Raw genomic sequence first — 23,232 nt, forward strand, 5'->3', positions numbered from 1 at the left:
AGGCCATAAGCAGGGATCTGGATGAGAAGTGGAGCAGCCAGGACACGAGCCAGCGCCCATATGGGATGTCAGCATTTGCATACCAAGGATTAGTCAATTAAGAATTGTGCCAGCCTCACAGATAAAACAAAACCATAATTTCAATAAAATAGAATTATGCTCCCTACTTGCATAAATACTTGATGAAAGACAACAGAGAGCGGGTGAGAACGAAGCCTGGGGGTTTCAGCTCCATGGGGGACTGGGGACACCTGCGCCTCGGATGGCAGTGCTGGACGAGCTGCACCCCACGCTCCCGTTCAGCTTCCTGCCACCTTGTGGAGATGGGAGACCCAGATGGAGTTCTGGGTTTCCATCTGGCACAGTCCGGGATGCTATTTGAACAGTGCTTCAACATTTCTTTGCCTTTCAAATAAATAAACGTGTTTTTCTTTTTAAACATTTATCTCAAAATTGGTGTTAGAGAAGACACATTTGAGATCTTGCATTGTTGCTCCTTCCTCAAACGGCCCCAACACTGGGCATCCCACGTGGACAACAGGACCCAGGCTAGGGTCATCTTCTGCTGCTTTCCTAGGCTGCTAGCAGGGAGCTGGATCAGAAGCGGAACAGCCACCGTAGGTGGTGGTTTTACCCACTGTAATTTTTTTTCAAGATTTATCTTTGATGGTAGGAGGTTCCAGGAGTGTGACCTTGGGGTGTGGGAGACAGAACCTCCAGCAGCCACTGGCTTGGATTCCATGCTTGGGGCCCAGGTTCCAGCCACTGCGACCACACAGTGAGCTGGGCCAGGGCACCCAGTGCGCCATTTGGTGCCAGGTTCCGCCTGCTGGCCATCCGGCAGTGAGCTCTGGGGTCTTGGGGATGTTAAGTTGCTGCCTAGGTACATCCATGTTGAGGCCACTGTGTGTGTGGGTGAGGCATCAATCCAGAGGGACTCCCAACAACAGGGTGACTTTTTCTTGAAGGTAAGCAAGGGTACTGAGACCTGGGTGCTTGGAGGAGAGAGACCCAACGATCTGTATGGGACAGACTGATACACCAGCCCACTTGAGAGCCCTGTGCAGGACTTGTAATCACCAAACAATGCTGACCACCACACACCAGCCCATGAGAAAGCTAAGGCTGGGGGCCGCCAGCCTCCGTAACAGCTCCACCAAAGACGCAAGGGACCTGGTCTGACGCAGCCACGGTTCTGGTTCTTACCTCTTCATTGTTTTTCTTGCAAAAGGAGGAGAGAAATGAAGCGTCATGAAACAACAAAACGCATGAGTCAGTCCTATGGGGGCAATGGAATCTTTCCTTCTATACCCTCGGTCTTTAAAGTAACATTACCTCCAAACAAACAGAGAGGTTCTGAGTGTTACACTTTAGGGGCAGCCTGATGGAATCACAGCAAGTTACAGCAAGTCAAGAGACTGAGAAGTGTACAAATGCCACAGGGCAGAGGTGGGGAGCCGTCTTCCTGCCAGGAGTCTTTAGAACATTCGTAACATCTGCCGGCCAGACAACATCACCAGCCTAAGATTAGTCAGCTACAGACACACTGAACATCAAGTCCCCCCTGTGGTTGCCTGCGCAGGGCCAGACCAAATGATCCACAGGCAGAAAGTTCGCTCCCCTTGCTAGGGGCTTAGAATGGGGCGGAGTTCTGCTCGGAAGGAAGGACTCCAGCTGCGTTGTATGCAGGACTAAGGCATGCAGAAAGCAGGGATGACTTAGCGACACAGACATCTGTGTGAGTACAAACAAGTCGGCGTACGGCAGCTGTGAAGGACAGATGCTGACAGCTGTGTCACTGCTCAACACGGCTCAGGAAAACGGGACAGATCAGAGGAAGAGTGACCAATACTGGGATTTAATTCAATGTATTACAACAGAGTGTTACTTTAAAAAAAAAAAAAAGATGAAGAATACCTAGCAAAACTATTAACACATTAAGAGGTATTTTCAAATGATTAAAATTCTGGGGCCAGCATTGTGGTGTAGTGGGTAAGGCTACTGGCTGATACACCAGCATCTTACACGGGCAGCAGTTCAGGTGGCAGCCACTCCACTTCCAACCTAGCTCCCCACCCCCGGGAAAGCTGCAGCAGCAGACGGCTCAAGTGGCTTGGGCACGTACATCCGATCCACGGGAAACCCAGAGCAAAATCCTGGCTGCTGCAGCCATTTGGGGGGAGTGAACAGAGTGGAAATTCTCTTTTATTCTACCTTTCAGATAACTAAATAAGGCCTACCACAAGCTGCTGGCCTTACACAGCAGTCAGAGGTCGGTGCTACAATGAACCTGAGTAGGGGCCGGCGTTACCCGCCAGCAGGCTCCGCTGTGACCGGGACACCAGAACCCTTAGCGGATCTAGCTACCCAGCCCTGTCATTCGAGCTTTCTGCAAATGTACCTGCCTCAAGTGCTGGGGTGCCCGGGCCCACAGGGCAGAGCCCAGGGAGCTGCCGGTTCCCGGCGTCAGCCTGACCTGGCTCCAGCTGCAGCAGCCGTTTGGGGAGTGAGCGAACACATCTTTTTCCCCCTTCTCTTTTAGTTCCTTTGCCTTTACAAATAAGTACATTTTTTTCTTTAAAAAAAAAAATTGGACTTACAATGTAGTCACTGAACTAGGCACATGAGCTCATGGAAATTGGATGTAGGGATAAAGGCTAGGCATTTCAGTTTGAAATATTTAAAGGAACACCATAAATGCCTGTGCAAAAAAGAAAATACAATCTTATCTACAGCATGTATTAGCCTTCTGAGCTATAACACCAACACCAGACAGGTGGGTGGCTCAATGGGTTTAAGAAAGGAAGGAACTCTCAGACCACAGGGCAAGGCTGGACGCGGCTGGAGGCCACGGCCACACCCTTTCTCTCCTCCTGCATTTTAACTATTTTCTTTTTTTAAAAAAAATTTTATTACAAAGACAGATAGATGTACGAAGAGGAGAGACAGAACGCAAGCCGACTAGGAGATTTAAGCAGGAGCCAGGCTTCGGACGCGACAAGGCGTGGTGTCCGTCAAGTCCACAGGTCGACTGAGGTATACAGAGGATCCCAGCAGGTGCAGCAGCCCCAGCGCCCCGACCTCCCCCACTTTAACTATTTTCTACAAACGCTTTCTGTATTGCCACTACTGAACACACCTGTGTTTTCCCCTACTCCCATCAGCACGGAAGACCTCTCAAAAATTCTTTTTCACTTCCTGAAATTTTCTAATGCTATGTAAAATGTGCAATTTTACCACCATGCCCTGCTTGTTTTTTCAGTCCAAAATGAAACATGGGGTAACTTGCTAGTAAACAATTACTGATCCTGTTGCTGTCCAGTTCTGAGCCAGGTTTAAATCCCACGCTGGCTTAGCTGGGTACCAGTTTCCCAAGTTGCCGCATCAGCAACACTCTCACGCGTCCTTGGTCACAGCACTGGGGGTCAGCGCTGTGAACCTCAACCAAGGTTGCCAGAACTCCAAATACACTGAGGCCTGCGGAGCAGGGTGCAATGCCAACATCGAGCAGCCTGCAAACCCCTGTTCTCCAAGTTCTCCATGGGGAGCCAGGACCTGCATTCCCAGTGCGGTGGCTGGCAAGGGTGTCTGCAGGGCACGAAGGGCACGCGGAGCAGTGCATGTGTGGAGGGCTTCACCAAGAAGGACGGCCACTTTTGATTCAGTACAGAAAGGCCATCACAAGGGGAATTCCCCTGCAGCCAGTTACTCAGGCACAGCCTTTACTGCTCACATCAGCATTTAAGTATGAAAACAAAATCCTAAGGACAAAAATCAAAGTTTCTAAAGTACACAGCATGAAGATACTACTGGAATCATACCATGAATACACAATCTCTAGAAATTTCCATCTAAGCCACTTGGCAGTAAAGCTAGTTTTCAACTGGATTAATGGTGTGATTACAATTATGGAAGGACTAGATGAATGAAAACCTTGGGGGAGGCCCCCTCCAGGGATCGATCTTAGCAGAGGACACCGTCAGGGCACCATGAAGCACTTCAGTCCACAGCAAACACACGAGTGACATAGAACGCTAAGGACCTGGTGCTGGAGCAGTGCGGCATCCCCTATGGCTGCCGGTTCAAGACCTGAACGCTCCACTTATGATCTAGCTCCCTGTTGGTATACCTGGGGAGGCAGTGGAGGCCTGCACTCATGTGGGAGACCTTGAAGAAGCTGCTGGCTTCCAACTGGTTCACCTCTGGCCACTGTGACTATTTTGGGAGTGAACCAGTGGATAGAAGATTTCTTTCTATGTACTCTGCCTTTCAAATAAAGCGATAAATCTAAAAAAAAAATTGTACTGTCATCTATGGCATTAAGATGCTAATTGTACATATCTCAGATATAAGGATTCAACTCGATCAGGCAAAAATTTACAAACATTAAAAATTAGGTTGTCAAAGTAATATATAATTATAATCATAAAATTATTATTATCCTTCTTGTGCTAATGCAAGACCTTATTTTGAGCCAGTGGTCTCTAGAAAGGATGACATTATAATGTATCTTTTGTATTTAGCATATACGATTAACAAGTATTTCCTAATTATTGTGTAGCTGCACTTGTTCAATTTTTATTCCTTCTTACAGCAAATATTTTAGTTTCTATCGTATGCCAGTTACATACTGGGTACACCTGTTCCTCCTTGAGCTTCTTCAAGTTCTTGGCATCCCCATCATTGGGAATGGAGACAGTGAGCAGGCAGCGCACAGGAAGGGCTGTGCAGAAGCACAGAGCGCTAAGGCGGCAGCGCAAACTGCCCTCCGAAAGCTTGCGGCAAGCGGCCCAGCGAAACATGAAGAGCATCTGATGTAGAAAAACCACTTTTCTTAATCAGAAATATTTTTATGAGTTCAGTATAAAACCTGTTCATGGAAATAATCAAAATCTTCTCTCTTCCCGTGTAAGAACATAGTAATTATGAAATGATTTTAAACAGCACCTGAAATAATTCATGGAAGCATTTGCTAAAGATGTCTGAGAACTCTGAGTCCAGTCTCAACCAAGGTATGTGAGACTTGGGGTGGAAATTCAGATTGGCAGACTTCCAACGAAGGGCTACTTACATTCAGAGCTGCTTCTCCACACTTTTCAATTGCTGCAAGACCCTGATTATGGATGTGTGTCTCCAACAGCTTTTTCAGTTCTCCTAGGCCATCCTGGATTCTTGAGACAAGGTTGTACATGCGCCCCAGATCTGGAAGAAGAAGGTAGCACTGAGGCACACTGCGCAGCACTGAGACACACTGCACAGCACTGACACACACTGCGCAGCACTGACACACACTGCGCAGCACTGAGACACACTGCTGACACACACTGCACAGCACTGACACACACTGCACTGTGCAGCACTGACACACACTGCGCAGCACTGACACACACTGCGCAGCACTGACACACACTGCGCAGCACTGACACACACTGCGCAGCACTGACACACACTGCTGACACACACTGCACAGCACTGAGACACACTGCACTGTGCAGCACTGACACACACTGCGCAGCACTGACACACACTGCGCAGCACTGACACACACTGCGCAGCACTGACACACACTGCTGACACACACTGCACAGCACTGACACACACTGCACTGTGCAGCACTGACACACACTGCGCAGCACTGAGACACACTGCGCAGCACTGAGACACACTGCTGACACACACTGCGCAGCACTGACACACACAGCACTGTACTGACACACACTGCACAGCACTGAGACACACTGCACAGCACTGACACACACTGCGCAGCACTGAGACACACTGCACAGCACTGAGACACACTGCTGACACACACTGCACAGCACTGAGACACACTGCTGACACACACTGCGCAGCACTGACACACACTGCGCAGCACTGAGACACACTCCACTCATTGTGTGCTCTATTCAGGAGACACTCTTATACAAAATAACCAGTAGTTTAGCACTTACGACTCCATACAATTTTAACACAATGTTTTCTATTTGGTATACACATGCTCAATGAAGTCATGTTGTTGCCAAGTCTACTTTTTCCTTAGGATAAGATGCCATTAACATAGTAGAGAAGTTTTCTGTATGAAACCATAGTAATAATACTTTGTAAAATTCAAGCTCAAGGTATCATTTGTATTTGACCCACAGAAGGCATTCAAATATCTGTATAAACATGATTTACATGGGTACACTAAAAAGTCCTCTAAATTCCTCATTAAACATATGTATAGCCTATGTTCAATTTCTGAGGACCATAGACAAAAAAATTCCCAAATCTGAACTTGCATCGTTTAAACGAGCTCTGGATGTGTCCCAGTAAAACATGCTGCTAAGGAAGGCACAAAATAACCTCAGAGAACTTTCAAAGGGAGACCACCCAAGGTCAAAGTAAGAGGTAGAATTTCCTAACGTTCAAGTGTGTGGGACAAGCTGCAGAGGCATCCCGGAAGTCCTCCCCAGAAGTGTGACACAGGAAAAGTGCACCCGGACATGCCTAAGCACAGCAGCTTTGTAATGCGCTGTATCAATACTGCCCTTTGTAATACTGTCATCTCGGGGCAGAATCTCAAAGCTGCAGGTAAGACTGCCTCCCTTCACAACTCGTAACGGCTCACCTTCATTTTTGTCGGCATCCAGTAAATTCTGAAATTCTGTGTGGAAGATCTCCAGGTGTTTCTCGATGAGGACCTGTTCACATTTCCGGGCTAACTCATCCTGCGTGCTCTCATGCAGGTAGACCTGGACCCTGCGCTGCTCCTCCAGCAGACGCGCCTCCGCCTGCGGACAGGGAACCTGAGTGAGCGCTTCAGCTGTGAGAGATGGCAAACTCAATTCACAGGCCTGCTCTGATAAGATTCAGAAGAAGAGGAGAACGCCCTTTGGTCTTAGGGTAAAAGTCAATCATATTTAAACAACCACCGATGTGTCCTACAAAATGTACTTCTGTTTAAGGCCACATGTTTTTACATCAACTTCTCCCTTCAGGTAAGTGACAGTTCACCTCTGACAGTTGGAGAAACCCGGGCACAGGCACACACTCAGCAGCTCTGCACTGTATAAAAGCTACTTTAAGAGCCACACGAGCACACTCTCTGAATGGCCACCCACAAACAATCATGACCAACTAGACCTCAGCTTCTCTAATTACTGACTGTGCATGGCCCCCCTGGAATCTGCCAGTTACCAATGTGCCGAACTTCTAAACTTCTTCCAGGAAGAAAGGAAAAAGTATTAGGCAACTGAAAAGAGCAGTGTTATTTTTTTTATAGAATCTAGCACCAGAAATATGTGTCATACACAATATTACCAAAGCACCACTAAATTACCAAAGGAAGAAATTTCATTGATTACCTCAAGCTATTCTAATGATCTAAATTATAAAGTCTTTTAATTATAAAAGACTTTAGCATTTCCCAAAGTGATTTTCATATTTGGTATAATTTGCAGAAATCTTGAAATGCAGGAGGTATTATTAACAATAGCCAATTATTTAAATCACAGACATTAGCATCATATTACATGGCCTAAATTGTGAAAAACACACTTGAAAAATATTGATAGTATATATTAAAAAATCAATACACTTTATACATGGTGATCTCCAACACATCAGGAAATCTACCCAAATAAAAACAGGTCAAAGGAATAGACAATTTGCAAATAAAAAGTTTAAAGTTATTAAATTTTCAAGATAATAATTTTGTTAATGAAATACCACTTCCTCTAAAATATACACATTGTATCAATACAACAGATCACCAGGGAGCAGGCTGCAAAAAACCTACAGCATTATTCCAATCCAAGTTGCACACGTATTCAGTAAAGGTGTCCCAGGGTTGTGAACACATTGCTTGCATTTTCCAAAAAGCCTATAACTAATACATAATTTTCCTTTTCTGATTACAAAGTTATTTTAAAACAACAGAAGACTGTAAGGGTAGGTGTAACAGCTCAACTGCAAGTGCCAGTATCGCATATGGGTGCTGGCTTGTGCCTGGCAGCTCCACTTCCCATCCAGCTCCCTGCCTGTGGCCTGGGAAAGCAGTCGAGGACGGCCCAAAGCCTTGGGACCCTGCACCTGCGTGGGAGACGTGTCAGCAGCTCGTGGCTCCAGCTCAGCTCAGCTCCGGCTACTGCAACTATTTGGAAGATCTTCCTGTGTCTCTGTAGATCCTGCTTCCCAATCAAAATAAATAAAATCTTGTAATAAAAAAAAGAGAGACTCTATAGTTTTAACTTGGAAGTCCTAGATTATTAGAAATGTGCTGCCCCATTCTGCTGTTTCATGAAGAATGAAACCCAGAACATGGAGATCAAACAGCACCACCTGTTTCCTGGAAGAGCACAAGCACTCTGGCTAGCACAGCACACCGCAGCCCTCTCCAGCTCAAGGCTGGTGTTTGCTTTCCCTGCTGATTCCTTCTGCACCAGCTTCCCACCTCTTACGCAACAAACAGCAGCTGGGCAAACGCATCCAGGGGATTCCAGACATGTTCAGGTCGAGGCGCAGCAGCGTGTCTTACTGCTAAGGGAGCCACAGTTTAGGAACTAAGTGTCACTAGGTTGTTGAAGCACAGTCATTTTCATTCTTGGTGGCTTTCAAGCCACACAAAGTCGTTGTACACATAAATTTTTTTTTTAACATATTTGTATTTATTTGAATAAAAGAATAACAGCGACCACAGCCAATCTTGCATCTGCTGGTTCATTGCCCAGATGCCCACAACAGCTGCACCTGGACCTGTCTGGGGAGTGAACCCACAGCTGGGAGCTTGTTTCGGCTCTTTGCCTCCCAGATAAATAAAATTTAAAAAATTAAAAATTTTAAAGAGTAGAATCCTTAAACAATCACACAAGGTTTTAATAGTTTGGCTTGGTTTCAATCATGCCAGGCAGTTAGATATTACAAAAATACTACCATGGCTTAGGTTTATTTGCTAATCAAAGACATTCTTTCAAATACAAGCCATTTCCAGTCAAATGCTCCTGAGCTCAGAGGAGAGCGTCCTGAGGCCGCCAGGCAATCCACGTGTCTAGCCCGAACTGACAGCTCAAAGCGGAATACTTCTTGCAAATCAACAGTTCCATATCGTTCATGAGATGTTTAACTCTACTTCCTGCTGGAATGCTTGTTTCAACGTAGGTGTTACTTCTTCCTTAACGCTTCCTCCCTGGGCCATGCAGTTTTGTGTCTAGTCAGTCACCCACTGGAGCTTCAGTGAGAGGATTATACCCCAAATATGCCTTACTAGATGCTATTCTGTGTACTTTTATACACACAGAATTTAAAATCTCATTTAAAATAATTTTAAAATTAAAGCTTACTTAATTTCCATTATTATTTCCTTATTGTTATTTACACTAGAAAATTATAGAAGAGAAAGGCTTAGATCATTTCCCCTTAGGAAACGGTGGAGTATGGATTTAAAATTCAGATTCATGTCCCATTTGGAGACAAAAGTGAATAGTACAGAATCGCATGATCGAATTCTCACTTATGTTTATAGACTTTCAGAATGCGATGGAAGGCATGTCTGCTATGATCCAAGCAGAGCTGAATCTAACTTTTAACTTCTAGAAAAAAAATACCTTTGTGGGAAATCAGTGCTCAGGACGGACGGGACGGGAACGCGGCTTCTCCAGCTGCCTCTGCTTTCAGGCCCGACTTTAAACACCAATTTGTGTGCTGATGTTGTGTCCCGTCCAACTGGTCTCCTTGCACCACAGTGCTACGCCCTTCACCAGGATGAATCACTAACTCGACCACAATTCACACACGAGTCCCAGAGGAACAGGTCTGCTCCACTACTCCTGACAACAGGTTCTGCTTTAAAAGCAGGTGGTTCAAAGGGATCACCACATAGCAGCCATGAACAAGAGACGGACTCACTGCCTGACTGTGAAAGCAAGTAACAGCAATGCTAACATTCAAAACACATTATATTTCAAAAGCTCATCTATCAGGCAGCTCTTTGAAATCCAGATCAGCATAAATTAGTTGAACTCCAAAATACACATATACACAAAGAACTATGAGTATTTCAGGTATAATACTTCCGAGGCACTCCATTAGTTTCTTAGCTTTTGATAGTAAATTTGTTGTTGTTGTTGAAGACTTTCAACTGCAACAATTCTATCTGCCCTCCCCTTTTCCACACATGCAGAATTCTACAAACAAGCTGCGCAGGGCTTTGTCTGGCAGAGGCACAGCTGCTGTTCCCCTCACTTCCTCTCTCATTATACAGGTGTGACTGTGCAGCCCGCTCACTCGCCGAGTGCACAGGGATTAAAGGGCAAGATCCAGAACTCACCAGAAACCCAGCACATCTACGCGAGGCTCCACAGGCCACAGCACGGAGGCCAAAGCACGCCTGCTACCTTCTTTCTTCCCTCTTACATGCACACAAAGCTGTACTGGCACCTGACCACACGCCCTCATTCTCACAATGCTAGGTCTGCTTTTGCTCCATGGTGGAAAGAGAGACTGCTGGGCCAGACACTGAAATATTATTACCCAGCATTTGGCACAAAAGTTGCTGACTCCTGATGCGAATCCTTCCTCAGAGCCCAAGCCCAAGATTCCTGTATTTCTAAGAAAATGCAGAATATATCCACCAAAACTTGGTAACACCACTTGATACAGAAAAGGATTCCCCATGGTTCTCCCCCAGGATGAGTCCGGTCCTGCTGCATCAGAAGGACCTGACTTTACAGATTCTTAGCGAGGCATTTAGAAGCAAACCAAAACTGAAGAATTTGCAAATCAGGTATTTATTTATTTAGATCTTAATTTTTATTGGAAAGTCAGAACAGAGGAGAGACAGTGAGAAAGATCTGTCAGATGATGCATTCCCCAAGTAAGCACAACGGCCTATCTGAAGCCAGGAGCCAGGAACTTCTGCACCCATATGGGTGCAGAATCCCAAGGCTTTGGGCCGTCCTTGACTGCTTTCCCAAGCCACAAGCAGGGAGCTGGATGGGAAGTGGAGCTGCTGGGATTAGAACCGGCGTCCATATGGGATCCCGGGCATGCAAGGCGAGGACCTTAACCACTGTGCCATTGTGCCGGGCCCAAAGGTACTTATTTTTTAAAACATTCTCATAAAGATGATGAGAACCAGACAATCATTACACAGTAGATTCACATTCTAGGAAAAATAGTTCAAAAATGCAAGTCACGTGGTTCTTACAACAAACAGCAACAACTCCCGGGCACAGCTACCAAAGGAATTTCTAAAGTTTCCTGGAGAGTCCGAAGCAGTAGTTACAGCCGCTGAAGACATGCCAGCACAATGTCCAACAGATGACTTGGGTGAAGCAAAGTGCTAAAAGCAGTAACTTACTCGAATGACAAGGGCAGTCTTAATTTAAGTCGATTGTAAGTACTACACGTAAGCTTACCTTTTTCATATACTCAGTAACTGGGTTCTGTTGCAAGAATTCTGTACTCTCTCTGGTATAAAATCTCTCTGTGTCAGCCAAAAATTGAGATTCAAAGGATTCTTTATACACCGTTAACGTAGGACCCTTGGCAAATGCGTCATCTTCATTTAGCCCCAATTCCACTAGAATTAAATATGAACTATATTTCAATTATTCTATTTTTAAAATATATTTAACAGAATATACCTATATATAATACTAAGTTAAAGTTAAGACTTAAATATAAATGTGAAATGACAGGGCACAAAGTAATTATTATTTACTAATACTAAAGCACATTATCTCATATTATATCCAGGACATAAAAAATTAATTCTGACCCATAGTCATGCATGTTCCACTTGGAAAAATTTGTATTTCCAAAGGCAACAAAAATTTCTAACTTAAATTTCCAAAGAAATACCATGCTAGCCAAGATTTTTAAACACCGTATTCCCTTTTTCCCTCTCATTTTTCAAGCTGACAGGTTTATCATGTAATTCGATAACACTGTGCCACATTAAACAGCCAGGAGTTTGTGATGAAACCAGAAAAGAAAAATTCAAGCATCTATCTCATTAGACTTTCTCTAAGACAAAAGGATCAAACAGTTTTTAAGAGGGTAAAATCAAATCAAATATCACTGACTAGGAATTATGAGCACCTCTGCTGATGCTAACACTTCTCTTGATAATGCTAAGTACTTCAAAATCCGGCCCAGCACGGCTGTGTCTGTCATTTGATACAAAAACCCCAATGAACTGGATTTACCGTAGGACTGTACAACTCCACTGATCAGTCTGGTGTTGATGGTTTCACCATTTCTTTCCTTTTCAATTAATTTTAAGACAGCATTTGTTACCTGTAGAAAGAATATAGGGAAACTATTAGACATATGAGTTACAGAATTTAATATCTGGTATGGCATATCTGCTTCAACACTCAGTGATTAAACAGTCTGAGATGAGATGTACCCTCCAGGGGATGAAGGCCCAGCAACGCTCACGGAAGCGCCCACAGCAAGGGGTCCCACCAGGAAACACACAGCCCCCCAGCAGGTACCTGTTTATTCAATGGCCTGAAAAGACAATCTCTCCAAGTCACCAACGCAAGCTGGATGGGGAGAAAAGAAAAGTGTAAAATGTCTATACTTGTGTCACATTTCCACAAGACTTCTGAAGTCACAGCAAATATATACATGGATATAAGATTTTACCAAAATATTCAAATGATAACTTGGCAAACATTTATTTACCATAATGAAACCAGACCACTCTAAGAATGGACACTTAACAGTTTAAAGGGAATTTGGCATTTAGGGAGAACATTCATATCAGCTTAAATAACAGTGGATTCAACCTACAAATATGCTTTCTGGGTCAGATAATTTTAACATTTGACCTAACAGAATGAAGATAATTCCATTTATCATCATGGCTTCCTAATACTCTCTAAAATAAATTATACACTAAAAACCTACTAAGCTCTATCCTGACTGTGGTGATGATACACAGGTAAACCTACAAGCACACCCTTTAAACTCTAGATGCTTCCTCTGGACGCAGGTCATGTGCACGAACTGAGAGCCCCACCTTCCCTGCACTTACATCTACCACGTGCTGCACGCAGGAGACTCATTTGTAATGAGAATATATAAAGATGATACGGTTTATTCTATGTGTTTTTTCTAAACTTCCCACAGGAGTCACGTTAGCAAATTAATATAAAATGGTTTCTGAAAAGAGGAATATTAGAATGTACAGATGAGTACTCTGTTGAGATCATTCAGTTAAATTCAACTTTGTTTACATAAAAATATAGTGCTGACTAGCTCTTTAAACATATCAGCCTTATTTTTTTGCCAAATTCAAACTGATACACAGCTCAATTTTTTGAGGTTTATATTTATATTGTATTTATTGAAAAGATTATATGCAAATTTAATCATTAAAAAACTTCAGAGTAGTAATTTGGCTAAAAATTATAGGAATATGAAAGTTTAAAAAAAAGAAAAAATAATCTGAAAGCAATATTAAGAAAACAATGCAGTAACAGTGTGAGAACACACACTCAGTGCTAATAACAGGGTTAGGATGCACGGCTCTTTAAAGTGAACTAAAGAAACTTAAGAAAGATGACTATACACTCTAGAAAGTGCCTCTACTTTTTCCTGTACATTTTCTTCAACTATTGTTAAACACAGTATGGGAAAAGTTGAAAACTAGTGATTTTTCAAGAGTCTGGGTAATACTGCTGGGTGCCCATGGCTCTGTAGGTAAAGAGGTTTCCAAAAGCAATCAACCAAAACTGCAGAGCTCCTATGCTGAAAATGGTGAGGCTCAAGAAAGACTCTGTATGTGGCAAGAAGCCAGTCCACCATGGGTGCACGTATCGAAGCAACACTTGCATATGATAAACATACACACGCACAATTTTGCCAATTAAAAAATTAAAATATCAATGAGGGAAGTACAAAAACCTCATGAAAAAAGAGAACTCTAGGAAGTTTAAAATGGTATAACGATTAAGGGGGCTTTTGGTTCATCAGCTGCCAGTCTCGGTGCCTGCTTCGATCCTGGCATCCTGGCAGCTCACTCCAGAGGCAGCAGGTGACAGCCAAGCCCTCCGCTCCCTGCTATCCATGTGGGAGATCTGACTGACTGCCAGGCGCTGGGCGGTGGCTTGGCCCAGCCCTGCCTAGTGTGCACTTCTGGGAGTCAATCAGTGGATGGAAGATCTTGTTCTCTGCCCGCTGCCTTTCACGTAAAATGAAAGTAAGTTTTCAAAACCTTTATGGGCTGGCACTGGGCCTCTGCTTCTGACCCAGTTCCCAGCTAGCAAATGGCCCAAGTACTGGGGCCTGTCACTCCTGGGGGAGACCTGAATATGTAAGTCTAGTCCCCTTGCGTCCACCTGGCCTAGCCCTAGCCACTGGCTGCAGCCATCTGAGGGGTGAACCAGCATACAGAAGATCCGTTCCGTTCCTCCCTGCCCAATCCACTGTAACTCCAAATAAACACACCCTAAAAAAAACCCTTCACAAGTATATAGCAAAATGCCAGTAGGAAGCAGTGCAGGTCTGTCACAGACCTCGGGCTTTTTAACAATAAAAATTAGTCATAATTCTGAGCTGCATCGTATTCCTTCTAATTACATTTGTCAAGAGTTGAGCAATGAAATATTGCTGTTGTGCCAACATTCTTGAATACAGAGGTAAGTTCCTCTACTACTCCAAAAACAGCTTAGTATTTGCCTCCATCCCCTTATTGAAAGGAGAAGTAGCTTAAGGAAATATACAAGCAAAGGTTAAAGAAAACCTTACTGAATAGATTTCATATATTCCTTTTCGTCCTTCATCACATTCGCGGCGAACCCAATGTCTATTGAGGTAGGCACAAATTCCATTCAACACTTTGCTTGAAAATCGATAATCTTCCCACTGCTGAGTATAGAATTTCAGGACACTCTCATCCATCAAATCTTCTCCGTCCTAGAAACAAGTGAACTCAAACTTTAAGACAACTAAGTGGACATGTAACAAAGATGAAAGTGAAAATACACTGATAGCTTTAAAAAACATTGATGCATGCTGCTAAATTATTCTGCACAAAACACACTAATACCCATTCTCACAAGAATACAGCACAACTTCTTGCAAACGACAGAGCCGCTAGTCCGCCTTGTGGCTGGACGTGAGCAGCACAGTACCTCTGCGACAGCATGAAGACTGAGCAAGGAAAGGGCAGACGACGGGGAAAGGCCCCACTACTGCCCAAGCATCGCTCGACGCACGGAGCGCTGCTCCGAGGGATGTGGGTGGCCGCAGTGAGACCCAATCTGGCCACTGGACAATTCATAGCAGTTTTGAAAAATGTATTCCCAAAGTATAAATAACCTTTTAATTATTTATGTCATTTGCTAGAGAATATCATTATTTGGGTCAAAATAAAGCACAAGTAATTTTGAATATACAATTATGTGCTTTTAGTGAAAAAGCTCATCAACCTCTAACAAATACAAAACCGCTAAATCGTTTAAGGACAGTACTACAATGGTATTAAGACTTATCAAAACCTCCTAATGCAACAAATTAAAACAGAATATGGTTATGAAGGTTCCATCTTCATTTCAGTAAAAAGGCTAGGCAAGACATGTTACCACCTAAACCAAATTAACAACCAGTGAAAGGGTTAGCATTTAGGTTAAAACCATTTCCATTTTTTTTTTGCATGCTACTTGCTCAATCAGATGTAAAATATCTTACCTTAAGAAGATTTGTCAAGTAGTTCTTCAAAAATTCCTTAAGTCGTTTGTATAATTCCAAGCCAACAAACTGAGCTCCACCAGGCGTCTGCCCCTTTTTGGACTTGGAAGGCGGGACCCCAGCCCCCCGGGCTTGGTTGGACTGGTGTACGCTAGTGCAGTAGTTATAAACATGACTTGGAGGAAAGTCAAGGAAACTGCATCGTAGATATTGACAGCAACGACTGTGAACACATCTGCTTACAGTATCTACACGCCCAAAATATCAGCCGAAGCCTACTGAGAAACGAGTGGAAAAAGAGCCCACTCAAATGATCAGTAAACTGACAGGCAAATACCCCACTTGCAAAGCTGCACAAGGCCGAGGGGGGAAGAACAGTGGAATGTTCCAGAATACTGCCACAAAATCATCATCATCATCCTCGAGACCTTTTAGATGATCTACCACGACTGACCTTGTGGAGAAAGTGCTGAGTGTGTCAGACTGCACGGAAAGAACTGGCAAGGGAGGTCAAACATGGGCTTGCAGATGCAAAGGGAAAAGCAACTACAGTACTGAGGAAAACAAGGGGAACTGAACTGTTCTCATGTTTAGTTACGAATAATGTTCCCAATAAGTGCACATTATAAGCTCCAGGCTCCTGGCTTGGGATCAGCTCAGCTCCAGCCATTGTGGTCACTTGGGGGGTGAATCAGTGGACAAAAGATCTTCCTCTCTGTAAATCTGCCTTTCCAATAAAAACAAATAAATCTTAAAAAAATAAATTGTCCCCCAATTGCTGTGCCCCAATGTTTAGTTTTCAACCTTTATGTTTCTGTTTTGGTGTGCCTATGGGAAGCTACCACAGCAAATTTATTCAGTTGCCGGGGAGAGTCTGACAGCTGGAGAGTTTGGCTTTACACTGCTCCGTGGGTTGGTTCCTGAGTGCCTCCTGGAGTCACCCTGTCCCCTTACGGAGATGGAAGCCAGCGCACCGCACTTCTTGCAGACACTGAGGCCAGATGCTCCCTGCTCCCGCAAGGGCACGCCACACTCTGGGGTGCGCACTGTGCCCCGAGTCAGTGCTTGCACATTCCTGGTCACCGACTCTCCATGTACCAGCGCTTCTACAGCAAACGCTTCCGACTTTCATATTCTCGTACCTAGATTCAAGTCAAACATTTTTTTATCACTTCATCTTCATTCAAACTTCCTAGTTTTTCTTGATCTACCATCTGGTTAAGTAAGTTTCTTTCAGCTGTGCTAAATTGTAGTTAATTTTAATGACTTAATTTTATATTCATAGCATCTTTGAAAAACATCTTCCATGGTGTTTCATTCCTCCCGTTTTTTCAATCCTTTGCTATTATTTCACACTCATGGCTCTCTATGGGTCCTTTTAAGTTCCTGAAGGTCTAATTATGTTTGGCGCATATACTAAACTTTCAATTTCAATCAGGCTATATTTAATTGTCATGCTAAAATCAGCATATTACACTCTGTCAAGATTCCAGATTCTAGAAATTTGACAACTACAAGAAATAAGATATTTTCCATAAAAAAGTCTACATAATAATGAGATTTCAAAGAGCTCATGGAAAAAATGAAATTAAAAATGACACTCCCTTTGCATGAACTTTTTGACTCTGCAAATGTAGACACTAACTTCTGCCCCACTGGCCCTGTCGCTTCCTTCTCCAGACAGAAGCACTGGACAGTCCGACGACCCCGAGCCACGTCCCCACGTCCCCACGTCCTGACGTCCTGACGTCCTGACGTTGACCCGGCTCCGGGACTTCCGTGTTCGCTTCCCCTACAGCGGACTCTCCTGTGCTTCCAACTTTAACTCACATTTGGTGGGATTGTTCACACTAATAATTTGGGGAAATCCTCCAATCAGCTGGTATCACAAACACCAGCCCGTCGCCTCAGGAGCTGACCACCCCGCCCGTCCCTACCCTTCCCGCAGCCTGAGTTCAGCTTGAACACTCACCTACCTGTCCCTGGGACAGCAGGTCATGATTAGTATTATTTTTACTTCACCTTTCCACTAACGGGTATCTGGGCTTCCCAGGACTTCTATGTCCATGGCAACATGCTTCCAGCCCCTTCCTGCCTGCCAGGCACAAGGCTTTGTTTGCAGCACCCCCCCCCCCCAAGGACCCTGGGAGCTGCTGCCACCCAGGGCTCCTCACTGTGTACCTTCATTCCATCAAGCCAGCAATACACTTAGGATTCGCTATATAACTCTGCCAGCAGCCAGTCCCAGCCACTTGGTCCCAGGGCTGTTTCCTGGTATCATATTGCTTTCCAACTATTAAGTTAAAAATGTTCTTAAACAACAAAAATTAAACCCGATGGTAGCTAAATGCAGGAAGCTGAGGCCAGCCAGCAAACATGCTTACATGTTTCTGGAGGACTGTCTGGAAATACGCACATCTCACCTATATTCCTTTTAGTATAGTAAGTCATTTCTAAGCGTTTATCATAGAGAAACCACTATGGAAATACGTTTTTAGTATCGTACATAATAGCAAAAAAAACTTCCAACAATCTAATTGTCTAACACAGGGAAATAGTCAAATCCACTGGAATCATTTTGATACAGTTTATAGCTTTTTCATGACATAGAATATGCAGTTAAAAAGACTGACCTGTATTTACTAAGCTCCAACATATCAATATTTGCATTTAAGGAGCAAAAAGAAAAAATGTTGCCAGTTAAAATAACATACATTCCTATCAGGTGGAATTTTACTGAAAGAGCATCTCTTTCAGATTGTTTTAAGATTTATTTATTTATTGGAAAGTCAGATATACAGAGAGGAGGAGAGACAGAGAGGAAGATCTTCCGTCCGATGATTCACTCCCCAAGTGAGCGCAACGGCCAATGCTATGCTGATCAGAAGCCGGGAACCAGTAACCTGCTGTGCTGTGCTGCAATGCATAGCCAACGCGCAAAGATGTCAATTCTGGACCAGGAGAGAGAAAAGACACACTGGAAACCAAAGAGACTATAAGCCTTTTGCAGACAGGACGGAGTTACATGAAAAATGCCGAGAAAGACTTCAAATGGTCATTAAACCACTCAGCCAAAACAACAAAGGTCAGATGACAGCAGCAGAACAGCTTTAAATGCTGAAAGAAAAAAAACAACCACTGTATAAATCCACGATTCTGTATCCAGTAAAAATACCCTTTAAAAACTAAGGCAAGGGCCCGGCGCGGTGGCGCAAGTGGTTAAAGGTCCTCGCCTTGCACGCCTGGGATCCCATATGGGCGCCGGTTCTAATCCCGGCAGCCCAGCTTCCCTTCCAGCTCACTGCCTGTGGCCCGGGAAAGCAGTTGAGGACGGCCCAAAGCTTTGGGACCCTGCACCCACGTGGGAGACCCGGAAGAGGCTCCTGGCTTTGGATCGGCATAGTATCGGCCCGTTGCGCTCACTTGGGGAGTGAATCATCGGACGGAAGATCTTCCTCTCTGTCTCTCCTCTCTGTATATCCACCTTTCCAATGAAAAAATAATAAAAATAAATCTTTAAAAAAAAAAAAAACTAAGGCAAAATGAAGATACTTTCAGATAAAATACAAGTCAGGGGATTCCCACAGCCCGAGCTGCACTTCAGGCTAAAGGAGTCGGGCAGCAGGTGGACGCCCACATCCTCCGGAGGAGAGGGAGAGCGTCGCAGAGATCTGGGCACACCAGAGAGTCTCCTGAAATGTTTGTTTAAATACAAAGAACAGTTCAAAACAAAAATGTATGTAATACTGAGTTTTAAAACATGAAACAGAGGACCCAGGCATGGAATGGGCAGGTGAGACCACCGTCCTACACTGTGTCCTCTTAAATGCATCGGGTAGGATGAATGCCCATTTTCTAGGTCAAACATGACACCTGAGATTTAATGGTATCAATAAACTGAAGAAAAAATGCTTCTGTATTAAGTTCAAAATGAGGGGACTTGAGTATTTGTCCGTCTAAATAGAATATACCCCCAGGGGCCCAGCACTAGTTATGTGGCAAGACAAGCCTTGGCCTGGGGAGCCAGCATCCCACACTGATGCTGGCTTGAGTCCCACCCGCCCTACTTCCCATCCAGCTCCCTGCCTGTGGCCTGGGAAAGCAGTGGAGGACGGCCCAAAGCCTTGGGACCCTGCACGCACACAAGAAGGAGCTCCTGGCTCCCAGCTTCAGGCCAGCCCAGCTCTGGTTATAGTGGTTGTCTGAGCAGGGAACCAGCCTATGAAAGGCCTCTGTTACTCCCTCTAATCTGATTTTCAAGTAAAATAAATAAACAAACCTAAAAACCAAACAAACTAGAATAATGCCTATGTTTTTTGCAGAAACAGCAACAGATGGATCTGTCACAGCAATCACAACGCTGCTGGCTGAGTCTGCGTCCCATAAGTGTGCCTGGGCTGGGATCTGGGCTCCGATTCCAAGCTCCTCACAGCACACAGCCAGCGAGGCACCAGGAGAGGAATCCAGTGTTTCATTCCCTGCCATCCAAAATGGAGACCTGGATTGAGTTTTGGCTTCCTGGCTATGGACTGGTCCAGCTGTAGCTACAGCAAGTACTTGGGCAGATGGAAGGAATGATCTCTTTCCCCTGCATGGTAGCTCTATGTACATGTGAGAGAAGGCAGCAGAGACCTAAAGGGGCTGGAGATTCACCGAAAGCAGGCGCTTAAGTCAATGATTTGGAAGAAAGCAAAACCTTTACAAAGGAACTAGAAACAAAGTGGACTGAACTAAATCTTTTTGTTGGCAGAATGTTTGAGCTTTTTTTCCTCTTTCACAAAATTTCTTTCTCCTTTGCCATACTGAGTTGAAAAATCGAGAAAAGTGCTTGTCTATATTAACCTACCTTTCAGTTACAGCAATCACAATTGGCTCTTTAAAGGCGCAAGGAATATCTGTTCTATATGCAGCTTGAGAAGACTCTCACACACACACCCCCAGGACAAAGCTACCCCACAACTGGCACCCAACGTCAAGGGAGAAGGGTCACCCCCACGACACCCCGGGGCGTGTGGGGCTGAAAGCAAGTCCCAGCACAGCAGAGGACACGCAGGGCTCGACCGAAGCTGCTATTTCCTCAACACCTCAAAGCTTAGATTCTCTAACTTTCCTCAACATCTCAAAGACTTTGGATTCTCTAAATTTCAGCAAATACACATCTGAAAAATTCAAGGACAAGAATATCAAGTTTGGGGCTGGCACTGTAGCATAGGGAACAGCCCACATGGGCACCAGTTCCAGTCCAGCTGCTCCAGTTCCAGTCCAGCTCCCTGCTATTGCACCAGGGAAAGCAGCAGACTCTGCTTAGGCCTCCGCAGCCCCATGGGAGCCCTGGAAGAAGCTCCAGGCTCTTGGCTTCGGCATGGCGTAGGCTTGATTACTGCCACCGTTTGGGGATTGAGCCAGCAGATGAAAGATCTTTCCAATACTACCTTTCAAATAAACAAGTAAATCTCAACAACAACAAGTTACACAGACATATCCAAGGCCACTATAAGTTTCTACTCTTGATAACATAAAAAACAGTCATCTCTGTAAGTCCAAAGTCTCTATGTTCTCACAGTTCTAAAAGCAAAACCACCATCAGACAAGGGAAAAATGTAGTGAGTCAAAAATACTTTTTTAAAGAATTTTCTTCCCAGAGACAGATCAGCAGTGAGATTTCCTTGGCCTCAGAGTAATGCTCTCTCATTTCTCTTTCCTTACTGGAAATCCAACCAAGTGTTTCACCTCCCAGTTGGAATCAACACCCTTAGCAGTTTTACCAGGAAGAGTTAAAAAAAATAAATGCCATGGCTATCACACCAGAACCCTGAAGGGTAGAAGAAAATTCTCCCACTACGCTGGAAGCACTGTGGATTGCGTGAGTCTATCATTCCAGTCCAACGATATTCACAAGAATCCCATCCAAGAACAAGATAGCAGAACAGGGTGAGGACATGTCAGAACGCATGGAGAAGGAATGACCAATAAGCAGACAGCTGTGATCCTGGGAAACGGAGGACAGGCTGACAGCCGACGGGCATCTGGAGTCCCTGGACGTGGGAAAGGAGCAGACAGCGCAGTGGTGCTGAACAGATACCCCAGCGGCGACTGGAGCTCCACCAGGGCCAGGGGGAAGGGGAACCCAGGAGGCAAAGCCATAGAAGTGCAGGCTCCACTGAAATTCTGAACCTATCACAGGCAGAAGCAGAGTGGCAGAGCCCCAGCAGTCGGGTAGGAGAACGTGGCTGATCTCACAATGCAGCTGTCACCAGTGCCACAACAGATGCTTTTTTTTTTTTAAAGATTTATTTATTTTTATTGGAAAGTTAGATATACAGAGAGGAGGAGGGACAGAGAGGAAGATCTTCTGTTCGATGGTTCACTCCCCAAGTGGCCGCAATGGCTGGAGCTGAGCCAATCTGAAGCCAGGAGCCTGTAGCCTCTTCTGGGTCTCCCACACGGGTGCAGCGTCCCAAGGATTTGGGCTGCTGTCTTCCCAGGCCACAAGCAGGGAGCTGGATGGGAAGCGGGGATGCCAGGATTAGAATGGGCACCCATATGGGATCCAGGCACGTGCAAAGCGAGGACCTTAACCATTATGCTGTCTCGCCAGGCCCGGATGCTATTTTTTTAGTTCAATGGCAAAGGCTCTAGGGGACAGACAATAGCAACCTGAGGATGCATTAACCCAGGGGAGCACTCACTTCCAGCTCACTGTACTGGTCCCACTGGGGAGATATGCCAATTGACAGCCCATGGGCTGCCTCAAAAATAGGTTCGGGTTGTCCCTAGACCTAATTGCCAGCAACTTCCGTCAAGAAGATGAAAGGAAAAAATCAAAACTCTGCAATGGGCAAGCTGACAGCCATGCTGATCTAGTTTAAAGTCACAGCTTGTGTCTCTTTATCCCCGAGTACTGCAGGAACCGGATCAGGGGAAAGGCTGAGTGGGCAGTGGTGCGACCAAAGCCTGGGATCACAGGGTGCAGAGGTGACCCAGGAGCTTCGGCTGCAGAATCAGGGGCAGGACTGAAAACCTGCTAGAGGGAATGGTACAAGTGATGGCAAACGGAGAACTGGGCACTGAACAGGATCAGTAAGGTCGCCTTGCAGACCTGTGCAAGATGCAGCTTAAAGACTTGTCCCAAGGAGAAAAATCCACTAACCTTAGCTTCAATGGTAAGGGCAAAAGAAGAGGCACAGACACAGTGAGTGAAGTTACTGATGCCTCCCCCAACAAGGGGCAAAAGTTTATTACAATCTCAGAATTAACTGAAGAAGGCATCGAGCAAGCGTCAGATAAAGTTTTTAAAAATTGTATAAAGCTCCTTAAAAACAAGGAGCACATTCAGGAGTTGTTCAAGTAATCTAAGGAATACACTACATAGGAAATAAAACACTGAAACCAAATCAAGTTAGATTATTAGAAATGAAGTCTACAGCAAATTAAAAATTCAATGGAAATCCTCAATAATAGAATGAATGAGGTAGAAGAAAGAATCTCAGAACTGGAAGATACCTCCTGCAATAACAATGAAACCAAACATTGGAAGAGGAACTGAGTAAA

At 44.7% G+C, this 23,232-nt stretch overlaps 1 protein-coding gene across 2 annotated transcripts in view; it reads right to left on the bottom strand.

Annotated features, from left to right (window-relative positions):
- Positions 1–23,232, bottom strand: part of CUL1 (cullin 1) — a 65,081-nt gene that overhangs the window by 13,138 nt on the left and 28,711 nt on the right. Inside the window, exons 3-9 of one of the 2 annotated variants that reach the window (XM_041002558.1) lie at positions 17,298–17,304; positions 14,740–14,856; positions 12,480–12,530; positions 12,189–12,279; positions 11,397–11,560; positions 6,611–6,773; positions 5,072–5,202 (exon numbers count right to left, since the gene is read on the bottom strand). In XM_041002558.1, coding sequence (XP_040858492.1) covers positions 5,072–5,202; positions 6,611–6,773; positions 11,397–11,560; positions 12,189–12,279; positions 12,480–12,530; positions 14,740–14,856; positions 17,298–17,304 — 724 coding nt within the window. Of the gene's footprint in view, positions 1–5,071; positions 5,203–6,610; positions 6,774–11,396; positions 11,561–12,188; positions 12,280–12,479; positions 12,531–14,739; positions 14,908–15,681; positions 15,857–17,297; positions 17,305–23,232 lie in introns of both variants that reach the window. The other variant, XM_041002557.1, reaches the window with a different exon arrangement.

This window comes from Ochotona curzoniae, unplaced genomic scaffold (genome assembly GCF_017591425.1).
Source record: "Ochotona curzoniae isolate NIBS_2020 unplaced genomic scaffold, NIBS_Ocur_1.0 scaffold_2476, whole genome shotgun sequence".
Classification (NCBI taxonomy): domain Eukaryota; kingdom Metazoa; phylum Chordata; class Mammalia; order Lagomorpha; family Ochotonidae; genus Ochotona; species Ochotona curzoniae.